General features: G+C 37.4%; 1 protein-coding gene across 1 annotated transcript in view; it reads right to left on the bottom strand.

Annotated features, from left to right (window-relative positions):
- The window catches only part of ERCC6L2 (ERCC excision repair 6 like 2), a 65551-nt gene extending 52979 nt beyond the window's left edge, over nt 1-12572 (bottom strand). The window contains exons 1-4 of the mRNA XM_063295220.1: nt 12506-12572; nt 10362-10414; nt 8053-8465; nt 6175-6294 (exon numbers count right to left, since the gene is read on the bottom strand). Of these exons, the coding sequence (XP_063151290.1) occupies nt 6175-6294; nt 8053-8465; nt 10362-10392 (564 nt within the window). The 5' untranslated portion in view covers nt 10393-10414; nt 12506-12572. The remainder of the gene's footprint in view (nt 1-6174; nt 6295-8052; nt 8466-10361; nt 10415-12505) is intronic.
- Between the last annotated feature and the right edge of the window lie 441 nt (nt 12573-13013).

The following is a 13013-nucleotide window of genomic DNA, read 5'->3' as shown; positions in this document are numbered from 1 at the left end:
TACATACACTTCTGACCACACGTGACCCAGAATTATTCTTTTGGCTCCTATTACTAAGAGAAATAAAATTATGATCAAATAAGTCTCAAGGTCACATGTGGACCCTAAAAGCTTTGGACAGTCTCCAGATCCTTCCCCAAATTGCTACTGAAATATTATTTTGAATAGGACAACATAAAAATAATAATTACATAGCTATGGAACATCCATACTAACAAAATTTAATTAATTTAATTTAAAAGAAATAGAATCAAATATCTTTTCTTGCATTGTGCTGCTTAACTTAAGAGGCCCAGGAACTTGGAGTTTCATGCAGAGACCAGGGAAGGTCTACCAAGAAAATTTCTTGAAGGCATTTTGGAGAGCAAATCAGACAAGTACCAACTGGGATACTTTTTTCCAAAATTCACAAACACATAAGTTTAAACCTAGCTCTTGTTACTAACATCTATACTGAAGTTATTATAAATCCTTGTTCATCAGCACCTAAGAACATCTACCATAATGTCCCAAACACAATGCCTCTGTTTGGCACTGAACATTCTGTAACCAATATTTCTATGGTACACAAGACATTTCACCGCTATTATTTTTCTTCTGCCTCTCAAACGAAAGCATCTTGAAATGTTTATAAAATATATAATACTCCAAACCCCCAACAAATTAAAACAATGAAGAACCATGTACAGTGCAAAAAAAAAAAGGAGGGGAAGAAAGAAAACAAAAGCAGAAACGAAAACTATTCAACTAGCATTCACACAGAGGAGGCCTGGGTGAAGAGATCAGTTCCCAACAGACACCTTAAGATTTAACCGCCAGTGCTGTTAAATCTTAGTGGTGCAGAGAGGTGCACTATGTTGAGGCCCAGAGTCACACATGGTCCCTGGAAGCCTTGGGGACAGCCTCCAGGTCCTTCCCCAAATTGGTACTGAAATATTATTTTGAATAGGACAACACAGGAACAATGGTTATATAGATAAGGAACATTCATATTAACTTTTTAAATAACTAAATTAATTAACTTTAATTAAATTTAATAGAACCAAATTTAGCTTTTCTTTCTACTCCACTTACTTCCTCTACCGTTGCCTGCAGTGCATCACTCAAGAGCAGATGTCAGTCCCCCAAAAAGTGGCATAGCTCTGCTATAGAAACTCAGTATCTGGTTGAAGTATGAGCAGCCCCTCTTACATGAGCAAGCTCAGATGCATTAAGTCAGGCAGCTGATTATTTCTCCAGTTTCGTGAGAAGTAACAGGAACAATTAAACTTTAGAAAATGAAAATCAAATTTTGAAAAGGAAGAGATTGGCCAGAGTTAATGCCAATGAAACTAATCCTCAGTATGTTTATTCTGCACAGAGCCATTGAACTTGTAAACATGTTTGGATGGAGCAGATAACAGGATGTATGGGAGTAAAATCTACAGTTGCCAAAACCTTCAAAATAATGAAATGTATCTATCTATCAAATTTGTTACCACCCATCTCCTCCGACCGGAGGGACTCTGGGCAGTTTACAACACAGAATAATAAATATACAATAAAATTCTAATAAATATACAATAAAATTCTAATAAAATCTCTCTAAAACAATTTCTTAACTACCCCAGCTCATAAAATCCAGATGGCTGTGATCTCCTTCAGTCATTATGTAGGAGGGGCACTTCAAGGTACTAGCCAACCCCAAGTATGTCGATTCTCCTCCCTGCCCCAAGCCCGGTGGCAGAGCCAGGTCTTCAATTTCCTCCGGAAGGCTAGGAGCAATGGGGCTAATCTCACTTCCGGGGGCAAGATGTTCCAAAGGGCGGGCACTACTGCAGAGAAGGCCCGCCTCCTGGACCCCACCAGATGGAATTCTCTTATTGACGGGGTCCGTAGCATGCCCTCTCTGCATGATCAGGTGGGACAGGCTGATGATATGGGGAAGAGGTGGTCCCTCAGGTAACCCGGTCCCATGCCATGTAGGGCTTTATAGGTGATAACCAACACCTTGAATTGGACCCAGAAGCAAACTGGTATTCAATGTAGCTCGTGTAGCAAAGGTGTTATGTGCGCCCTTCTAGGGGCACCGAAAATAGCCCGTGCGGCCGCATTCTGGACCAGCTGAAGCTTCCGGATACTCTTCAAGGGTAGCCCCATGTAGAGCGCATTGCAGTAGTCTATATGGGGGATAACAAGGGCATGAGTGACTGTCCGAAGGGCTTCCCAATCCAGGAAAGGGCGTAATTGGTGCACAACACAAAGCTGTGCAAAGGCCCTTCTGGCTACAGCTGCCACCTGCTCTTCGAGCAGGAGCCATGAGTCCATGAGGACCCCCAGGTTATGCATCAGGTCTGTCTGGGGCAGTGCAACCCCATCCAGAACTAAAGATGACAAAGTCCCGGATATGGAGGAACCCTTAACCCACAGCCACTCCATCTTACCAGGGTTCAGCTGAAGCCTGTTGTTCCCCATCCAGACCCCTACAGCCCCCAGGCACTGAGAGAGGGCGGTCACAGCATTACTTACCTCACCCGGGATGGAGATATACAATTGAGTATCATCAGCATATTGATTATACCTCATCCTATGGTGACAGATAATCTCACCCAGCAGTTTCATGTAGATGTTGAATAGGAGAGGAGAGAGAACCGAACGCTGCAGCACCTCACAAAGGGGTCGAGGGTCGGATCTCTCCCCCGCTACCACCACTGACTTGGACCAGCCCTGGAGGAAGGAGGTGAACCAGCGCAAAACTATGCCGCCCACCCGCAACTCCCTGAGCTGACTCAAAAGGATACCATGGTCGATGGTATCAAAAGCCGCTGAGAGGTCAAGAAGAGCAAGGATGGATGCACTACCCCCATCTCGCTCCCATCAGAGATCATCCATAAGTGCGACCAATGCCATTTCTGTCCCATATCCAGGGGACAGAAAGGGGTCTAGATAATGCCTTATATTTACAGTAAGTCTAATTTCCAGGCATACAATGTACAAAAGATTTCCTCCTTGGGAAAGGCACTTAGCTATATAATTAATCACTACAAATTAATCACTGTAAGGAGGTTTTATAGTCCAGTTATAGAGAAACAGGACCAAAACTCCCTTCATGGAGGAAAAAAAAAAACTCTCTACCAAAGATGAAGATTATCTATAATTATTTTTATTACATTTGTACTGTGTTTTAGACAACATTTGCATCTGATCCTAAAATTTTGTTAATACTTGGAACTAATTCTGGATGAAAAGTAAGAAATTTAATATAGAGCTTTCAAACTGTTTCAGAAAAAATCCTTAGTCTCTGCTTTTCAATACATTTTTTTAAAAAGTGCTGTTTCAACCTGTCTGTTCTATCCATATGATAACTACAAGCTTGATATTTAAAGTTGGTAAAAATGTGTAATTAAAATGATACTTTGGTTCAAGCACAGTAAATTTTAAAATAACTATTATAACTCTTATAGATGGTGGCAGAAAAAGGTTATTACAGTAAAACTTCAACTTAACAAATCAAGGTCTATTATTCTTGGCTGCTATACTGAAGAGTACATTGTCACAGCAATTTATGTTATTGATGTGATGGTATCATCATACAAATAACACTTAGTCCACTGCATGAAAAGTCCACTGTAGGGACATCTAATGATTTCCAGTCAAAGTATTAACCACAGTCAGCACCTTTGAAAGGACATTAAATTTGCATACTTCCTTTTCTAATCACTTTCAGAAATTGCATGTTAACTGCTTTTCAGCTATTAGAAACATTTGGATTGACAGGTTTTACAGCACCGGATGAGCATCCTTCACTCTTTAGCAAAAGAAGTTTTAAATACAAGTTTAAGGACTTTTTTTTTTCTGGAATAAACCGCAAAAGGGTGATTACAACTTTGATTTTACAAATGGACTAAGGGTCCAGATAAATTTGAAGTAAGGTTTTGGAATTAATTATAAAGAATCCTTCCTATGGGAAATTGTTTTTGTTCTGAATTCTTTAAAAAAAATAATAAGGTAAGACTTTGAAAACTGGACACCTGAGGGAACTAGAAGGAACTAAAGGTTACAATTAAAGGAGAAGAACATTCAAACTCGACATACTAATACAGAAATAAGCAAAATATTTTAACATTGGATATATTGAAGGACATTTCTGAACAGTGGTCCCAGAAGTTAATTTTAAGAGTGTCTGCCTCTATAGATAGACTGTATTTAGAAGATGCTATGGAAGAGGAACAAGTATTACCTGATATGATTGAGATTGATTTGAAAGTGGATTTAAAAATGACAGGCTACAAGAATGATATGCAAAAAGAATATAAAGTTGGTTGATTTGATCAAGGTATGTTGATCAAAAGGTATGTAGATATGTTGTTATCTCTGGTAATCCTTAACGGACTTTTGCTGACATCAGGACTGAAATGATGAGGTTTTATGGATTTGTTTGGGATATAGGAACTAAAATTGTTTATTTACTTGTTGGGATGAAGGAGGACATCACTCTTTATATATTTCTTTTCTTTACTATATTCTTATTTTTTTCTTTCTTTTCTATATTACTTTCTCTTTTTCTCTTTTTTTCTTTTCTGCACCTTTATTTATTATTCCTTTTTTAGTTTGTATTAGTTTTTATTGTTGTAAATTGTAATCTTTAATAAAATTACTATATAAAAAGGGAAATCATGAAGATAATTTCTAGGCAGCATTATATTAAAATATAATGTATACTACATATTACAATATAATATATTATACTATATACAATATACCGTAATATATTAACTACACTCTGTTTCAAGCTTAAAACACTTCCCAAGTGCTCTTTTGAGGGAGATGGGCAGTGACAAAATTTGTAATATAAATAAAACAAAACTGTACCATATAAATTTTAAACTTTCCATATCATGTTGGGCATGGTTGCAAATAGTGGTATTCAAAATGTTTGGGGATATTAGCGATACTTTCAAGCATATTGGAACTATTTTGAACTTGAATTAACTACACTGTTTCAAGCTTAAAATGCTTCCAAAATGCTCGAAACAGCTGTTTCATATTTGGGCTGGGGCATTTTGTATAGAAGATGGGGAGTTTTGATTTTCAGAACAGTTTGATTCAGAGTTTTACACATTAGTAGTGGTAGAAAATGGGCAGATATTGATTTCTTGGAAATGCTCAATTAGCCAGGCCTTTGGTTAAAAGTTTCTGAAGAAACTGGAAAAAAAATCACCAAACAATCTATTACAGTATACTGTATGTATGTATGTATGTATGTATGTATGTATAAATTTATGCAGTGTAAGATTCTGATTCAATTCCTGTTATTAGTTGCCAGGTTTGGAATACTGGAAAACTGAAATGTCTTTCAGTAGTATTTAAAAACAAGAAACATTGCTTTTGATGAACAATTAATTCAACACAGAGCTTTGAAAATGGTTATAATAAAGGCTAAATGTATTCAGATTAGTCACCATTTATTAGCTATATTAGCAAAACTCTTCCTAATAAATTACATTTATCTTTATTAATGTATTCCTGAAGATAAGTATTGAATATGGATATTTAATATTTTTAACTGCCCAGAATCACTGGGAGTCAGGCAGCATATAAATTCAATCAATCAATCTGTCAATTTTGCCTTAAGATCACTTATGTAGGCACATTTATTCTCAATGTTTATTTTCTTGTTTTTGTTTCTATCGTTGATTAATCTTTATCTCTTAGTGTTTGTCCTTTTGTACTGGAAAAAAAAACTTTCGGGAAGAAAGAATATAATGCAGCCCATTATCAGTACCCAACTGGCTTGGAATGGAGTGAGGATAGAGGCAGGCTAGAAAGCAAGAACTTGAAACTGACACAGCTAATAACAGCCCACCTAAATGGAAAGCACAATGCAAGAACCTCCACTCAACAGGACCAGCCGGTCCCATTAAATGCTCTTCAAGTTTTACTAAAAATATACGCTATTTTGCAAGCAAATTTAATTATCCTTGCAAAGTGATTTCTATTCCAAGTTATTATAAAAGACAAGTCAGACTTCTGCATCTACATTTAGGTTGTAGAAGCCCAGTGATTAGAGATTCCTCTCTACAAATCATCTTTTATTTTGCTCAGCAAACACTGTCATTCATTCCTCAGTTAAAGATTAATTATACTACATTTTCAAGACGCCCAAATATAAATGTATTTAAATTAAAAGCATACTTTCTTCAGAACAGATGACATTTCTTTTCTCATCATTCGCTGCAAAAAATCAGGCATATTATTTTCAATATCTGCACGTGTCCCCTTTTTCTTTAGCACTGCAGCCAGAAATGAAATAACCTGGGGAAAAGCACAGTGGAAGTGTTAAAAACAGGAAAGAAAGAAAGAAAGAAAGAAAGAAAGAAAGAAAGAAAGAAAGAAAGAAAGAAAGAAAGAAAGAAAGAAAGAAAGAAAGAGGCAATGAAAATAAGAGTATGTAACCATCTTTAAATCTACAGATATCAAGAGTGCAAACAAATGGGATTTTGATAAAGGGCATAATGGTAAAATGTTATTTTGCACAAATCAACAAGATCAGAACAAATAGCAAAACAATGTTAAGGCTAGTCTTCAAAAAGATGCAGAGGTAATCCATACTAATACAGAAGCCCACTGAAAGGAGTTAGTTTTCAGGACTGTTGTTTACTATGTTAATTTAACTACATGTGTATTTTGGTTTCAATCTGTTGTACCATTAAAAGCAATATTATTCATAATTAAGTTCGTAATGTAAAACTGCCTTAAACCAGATTTTTAACTTTCAATCATATGAACAAATTTAAAAGTGCACATGTTCAAAAGGAAACTTGCCCTGCAAATACATCTATATCTTCTTTCAGCTTAGAACACAGTTCAAGTTCTTCTGAAAAAAAGATATTTGTCAAAGGAATTCTGTTTTTCTCACTGTAAGTACAGCTTTCTACAAAATCAGGTGAGAAGCTATTCATAGAAACTTCAAAGAAAACTGAGAGTGGTAGGTCATAGAATGAAATTGTAAATTAAAATAAATCTGCAATTTAATCTCTAAATTTCTTGCAGAACAGAATACTCCTTCTCCCTTGGACGTAATTAATTACCATTCTGAGAGATAATATTATAGGTATTTTTCCCTATGTGACAAATTACAGGCTATTTTCCTCATATACTGACTTTGTGCAATACATACTAAAGACTGATATCCAAAAAAGAATGCAATAATATTTATATTATAAAAAAAGAATGTGATAATATTTATAGTATAAAACGGGCATGCAGAAACCAGCCTTGATTTTAAAAAATACATGGAATTTATATTTTTTATTACATACATTTCCTAGCTTGTGATTAGAAAATTTCAGTATCATGAACTGTTTGCTTTGGTGTCTTGAATAGGATGGAAAGGCCAGCACACATGCAAAAATTAAAAGACACTTCCAGCTTTCTCATTATTATCAAAGTTTAATCAATTCCGTATGGTTTTTTAAGCCAAAATATCCAAAGATTCAAAATCGCTAATATTGATCAGTGTGAAAAAGGAAAAGTTTTGATTTATTAAAATGTTAATGCATTACTTTTAGTTAATACACATGCTGTTTTTATAAAACAACCATCAAAGCTGCCACTTAGAAACTAAACAAAGCATCAAGAACCAAACTAACATAAGTACTTTTTTCTCTGCAAAACGTGCCTGTTAAGTCCCTGTGAACTTTTTCTAAAGTAAGATTACAATTACTTGATTTAAACAGTATGGCATTTTTAAAAAAGAAGGAACTTGGTTCCTTTAAAGGCTGCTCCTAAACTCTATGCCAACTTGTCACTGCTGCGACTAATTCATCCCCCTTCAGAAATAATGGAAGAAGCAATATACTACATGGGATAGCAAAAATCTCAAACGAAGAAAGGAAAACAAAACTCTCCTCACACTCTCGGTTGCTTCATCTCATATACCTTCACCCCAGTTAAGACTGCACTGTAAAGACCTACACAATTTAATTTTCTAAATACATAATTTAGATGCTTTATTCTAGCTTAGAAAAAAATATTCTGGACCTTTAGAGGGAAAGGAGGAGGCAGAAATACCTGGACTGTTTTCCCAAGCCCCATGTCATCTCCAAGAATGCACCCACTTTTACGAACATAATGTCCATGGAAAAACTGGGCCCCTTCTCTTTGATAATCACGTAGATATCTATTAATGGTGTAAGGGATCTCTTCCCCATCTGTGGACAGCTCAAGGGCAACTGCTGGTGACGGAAGCCTTCGGTCAGGAAAATAAGGCTTTTCCAAATCTTCATCATCGAATATTAAGTTCTTCTTTGCAGTTTTATTCGTTTTGACCCGGGAGAGTTTGGTTGTAAGTATTTTCTCTTCCAGATTTTCCCCAAAGGAAACCTTCCCATCGCTATCTGTTTCAAAGGACATTATTGTAGCATCACAAAGCTTCCCAAATTCAGGAAAAGGTGCAAGACATTTATCTCCAACATGCCACTGGTCTGTTAAAAACACATGCAAAGGAAATAACATTTCAGACTGAACAAAAAGCACTGCACTGCAACAAAATTTGGGGAAAAAATGCTTACTGAAAATAACACTGGAATACAAAATACTAACCTTTTGCCATCTGAATAAATAAGTAAACCACAGAACTAGTCAAAGTGTCATTTTGACAAATGCATCTTTCTCATTTTGTGCTCTCTGCATAAACTTCAACCTATTTCAAAGAATGTTGAGTACACTGGGAACTGTGTACATATGAAATATCTCAGTCTAAAGCTATCTTTCAGAGGATTAATGCCACAGACTAAAATTAAAGATGAGATTGCATGACTTATAATACATACTCTTATATGTGAAAATTCCCATGAACATGTTTTGAGTAAATACATTAAGAACTACACCAGAACACCAGCCAAAGGCCTACCTCTATTTTTTCTCTATCCCAGACAAGCAGATGCTGAAACTTACAACTCTTAGCAATTGCTATTAAGAGGCATGCTGCCTCTGATACTAGAGATAAGACAAAGCAATAATGACAGCAGACCTATTATCACTTTATACTCCTTGAATATGTTTAATTTCTGTTTAAAACTGCCCAAGTGAGATCCAGTTTGGTCTAGTGGCTAAGGTGCTGGGCTAGAAACCAGGAGTCTGTGAGTTCTAGTCCCGCCTTAGGCATGAAAGCCAGCTGGGTGACCTTGGGCCAGCCAGTCTCTCTCAGCCCAACTCTGTGCAATGTAGACTAGCCTCCTCGTGGTGCACCCCGGGCAACGTGACTTGTCATGGCTAAATAGTCTACACATCTGGCTGCTGGACCTCACAAGGATTTCCCAGAAAGAAAAAAAGTGGCATGAATACCGAACTGCTATGCCATTTGATTAAAAAAAAAACTGCCCAAGTTGCTGGTCACCATTACACCTGTAATAAAACTTTTCCCTATCCACTTTTTCCACACCATCCATAATAGTATAGATCTCCATCATGTTCCTCTTACATTTTTTCCAGGTTAGAAAAAGCCAGATATCAGCAAAAAGCATGGCTGCAGGACTTTTTTCCAGCCCTTAATAACAATTCTTTTCTTAATCATGTGACTAGCAGAGAAGCTGGATGAAGAATTAGAATGGAGAAGCCATTGCCCAACTTACTCCCTTACTCCCAACTTACATTCCTTTAGAAATGTATTGGTATTTTTTTTCTGGATTTTTTTTTCTCCACAGCCACCAGCCAGATTTGTCCCATTTCTAAATTTGAATTCAAATTCCCATTCTGTTCAGTTTTCAAAGAATTATCTTGCTAATGTTTTAGAAATACAGGTTGTCCTCGGTTAACAACTGCCCTGTTTATTGACTGTTCGAACTTACAATAGCACTGAAAAAGTAGCTTTATGACCAGTCCTTGAACTTATGGCCATTGCAGCATCCCCACAGTCACATGATCACCAATTGGGCACTTTGCACCCAGCACACATTTACAACTGTTGCAGCTTCCCATGGTAACGTGATTGCCATTTGTGAGCTTCACAGCCAGCTTCCAACAAGCAAAGTCAATGGAGAAGCCGGCCGTGAAGCTCGCAGATGGCCGATCATATGATGTCGCTCTTAACAACTGTGGGTGATTCACTTAACGACCAGAGTGGAACTGACACTGTAAATCTGGCTCGGTCACATGAAGTTTCCCTTAATGACCACATCACTTAGCGACAGAGTTGCCAATCCCAATTGCGGTCGTTAAGTGAGGAATTAAAAAATACAATAGTGATTAATAGTAAGTAAAAAATGCAATGCAATAGTGGCAATTTTAGTTTTGATCTCTTTTATGTCCTTACATAAGATTGAAACATCAATTCCAGCATTATTCTCTCTTTCAAGGTAACTCATAAACATGTAACTCACCTATAAAAGAGTCACACTTTCCTAACTGCATGTAGGAATAGATCTCCAAATGCCTATAAAATAGGAAAAAACTTAAAGGATCAACAATAGGTAAATTGCATCAGTAGACATTTCACTTGATGTAGATTTTCATCTTACTATACATTAAAAGTCAATGATCAAACAAGTATCCATACCCCAAATCTGAAAAAAAAAGAAATTCCAAAACAGGTGAGCAAAGGACATAGCAAATCCAATGCGTATCAATTAATAAATAATACCTGTTTAAGAAAGAAAAATAACTGCAGACTTTTTGCCATTAAAATCCGGAAGATCTCATACCACTAGAGAAGAGGGTTGTTCATGCACACAGAACAACCTTTGATACTCTGAATGTCCTGAAGATTGTTTACAAGAGTGATTGCAAAATCTGTCCAAACTAGAGCCAACCAATGTCTTTGTGCTGTCCACAAAGTCATATTACTGAAGTGTCAGTACCCCACTTAGGTCACATTACAACCAAACCTTCTTAGACAATCATGTAATCCAGTGCTTCCCAAACCTGGGTAAATTATCCAAAATTGGGTAAAAGTGGTTTTTCTTTGGGTAATGATACACGAACCCATTACCCCATGGCAACAGGGACATTTAAATTGACTTAACGTGTTTACCTACATTGGGTAAAAAGAAGTTTCTGATCCTCGGTTTTGGATAATGAAGGAAACATTTTGGGAAGCACTGATGTAATCTATTATGCTTTCATAAATACCTCATTGATTAGGTGTGTTAAGATAAAGACACCCACAAATTGAATTCAATTCTTAGCAACACAACCTTCTGTTTACTTGCTAGCAACGCATAAGTACTCAAGAAGTCATTGCCACCTTCTGGATTTTTTTTTATTTCCAGTCTTGCCCACAGCCCTATGATTTCCTAGTGGTCTCCCATCCAAATACTAACCAAGCCAGTCCCTATTTAATTTCTGAGTTCAGGTGTTGCCACCTGATAGACAACAGCTAGTACACTACATGAGGAGAAAATCTGAGATGGAAACAAAACTAAACCACAGCAATTCATGCAATGTCATGACAACTGTGGGTCACAACACATTCACTCCCTTTCACATAGACATATTCCTAAAATGTAATTCCTGTTTTTGCACATGATTTGCACATATAGCTCACCATGGTTTATTTAACTAATCAAATTTTCTAGGTTTCCAAACACCCTGAACCATAAACTGCAACATATGTGAGCTTGCAGTAAGCTAAAATGTAATTGACTAGTTTCAGATTCAATGTATTGTGCAAACCCTTCTAAAGAGTCACAGAAAAAAAAGCTTTTCTCCGTTCACTGTCTTAGATATGATCCGGTGTTGTTTTTATAGACCTCTGTCCCATTAGATCAGTGTTCCTTAACCTTGGTGGCTTTAAGATGTGTGGACTTCAACCCCCAGAATTCCCCAGCCAGCACCTTGGCTGGGGAATTCTGGAGTTGAAGTCCACACATCTTACAGTTGCTGAGGTTGAGGGACACAGCATTAAAGAGGAAGGTGATTTTAAAAAAAAGGCACTGGTATCTCATTTGAGTTGATTTTGTGGCTGCCATATCTGACCTGCAATCATCCAAATACCACAACATTGTGACAAAGTGACACAGAAAATGCTAACTTCCTGCTGCTACCTGGTGGTTATCCAGACTTTTGCCTTCCAGATATGGTAACCCTTGCAGATTCCTCTGTACCCTTTTAGGGTGTCTCAGGCAGAAGTTTTGCATCAGGTTGGGAGTCAAGCTGCCTATCCTTTCTCTCTGAAAAATCAGCCCGAATAAGTGTATTATATATAACCTGTGCCCTGAGACGAAGTAGAAACTACTCTCCAATCTTTTAACTTACTTCCTTGAGGGTTTCCACGCCGCCTTTGTGGATCAGGCCCACCCACGAGGCAGCAAACTCCACACAAGTGTACTTGAGCATATAGACTTATTGGACATTTACTTAAAAACTCAAAAGTAAAACGACAAGATACTAAGATATGATGTATACTATATAACTCATGCTGCCAGGATCTTCGCATTAAAAGATCAATATTCTGAAGCAACCTTCGTCACTTTTACGTGACCGCTCTAAAATATCCCTTTAAAGTTTGAAAGAAGACATTCCCAACCTCCGGGACTCCCACCCGCTTTATTGCCACACGCCGCCCTTCCCAACCATTTCCTACCACCATCTCGCCGCAGTCCATTAAATCTCGCGAGATTATCATGGCCCTCGGTGTCAGCTCTTTAAGAAAGGCTACTGGCGGCTGAGCAACTTTGCCTTCGAAAGGAAATCACAATAGATGTATAATAGTACAGAATCGCCGCTCAGAACTCGCATTCTATATAGCAGCTTTTTTTTTGCACCCTTCTTGCGGATTGGCCGTGACAGTGCAGAAGGTTTCAGAGTATCGAGCTGACTCTAAACCTTTATTTGTTCCTACGCGGGGAAAAGAGAGAGCCAGTTTGATGCAGTGTTTAAGGCATCAAGCTAGAAACCAGGTGACCGTGAGTTTTAGTCCTGCCTTAGGCACAAAGCCAGCTGGGTGACCTTGGGCCAATAAGTCTCTCTCAGCCCTAGGAAGCAAGCAATAGCAAACCTCTTCTGAAATCTTTCCAAGAAAACTGCAGGGACTT

Source organism: Candoia aspera, chromosome 2 (genome assembly GCF_035149785.1).
Source record: "Candoia aspera isolate rCanAsp1 chromosome 2, rCanAsp1.hap2, whole genome shotgun sequence".
Taxonomy (NCBI): Eukaryota; Metazoa; Chordata; class Lepidosauria; order Squamata; family Boidae; genus Candoia; species Candoia aspera.
Note: the sequence above shows the minus strand (reverse complement) of the source record. Positions and strands in the feature narration are given on the sequence as shown.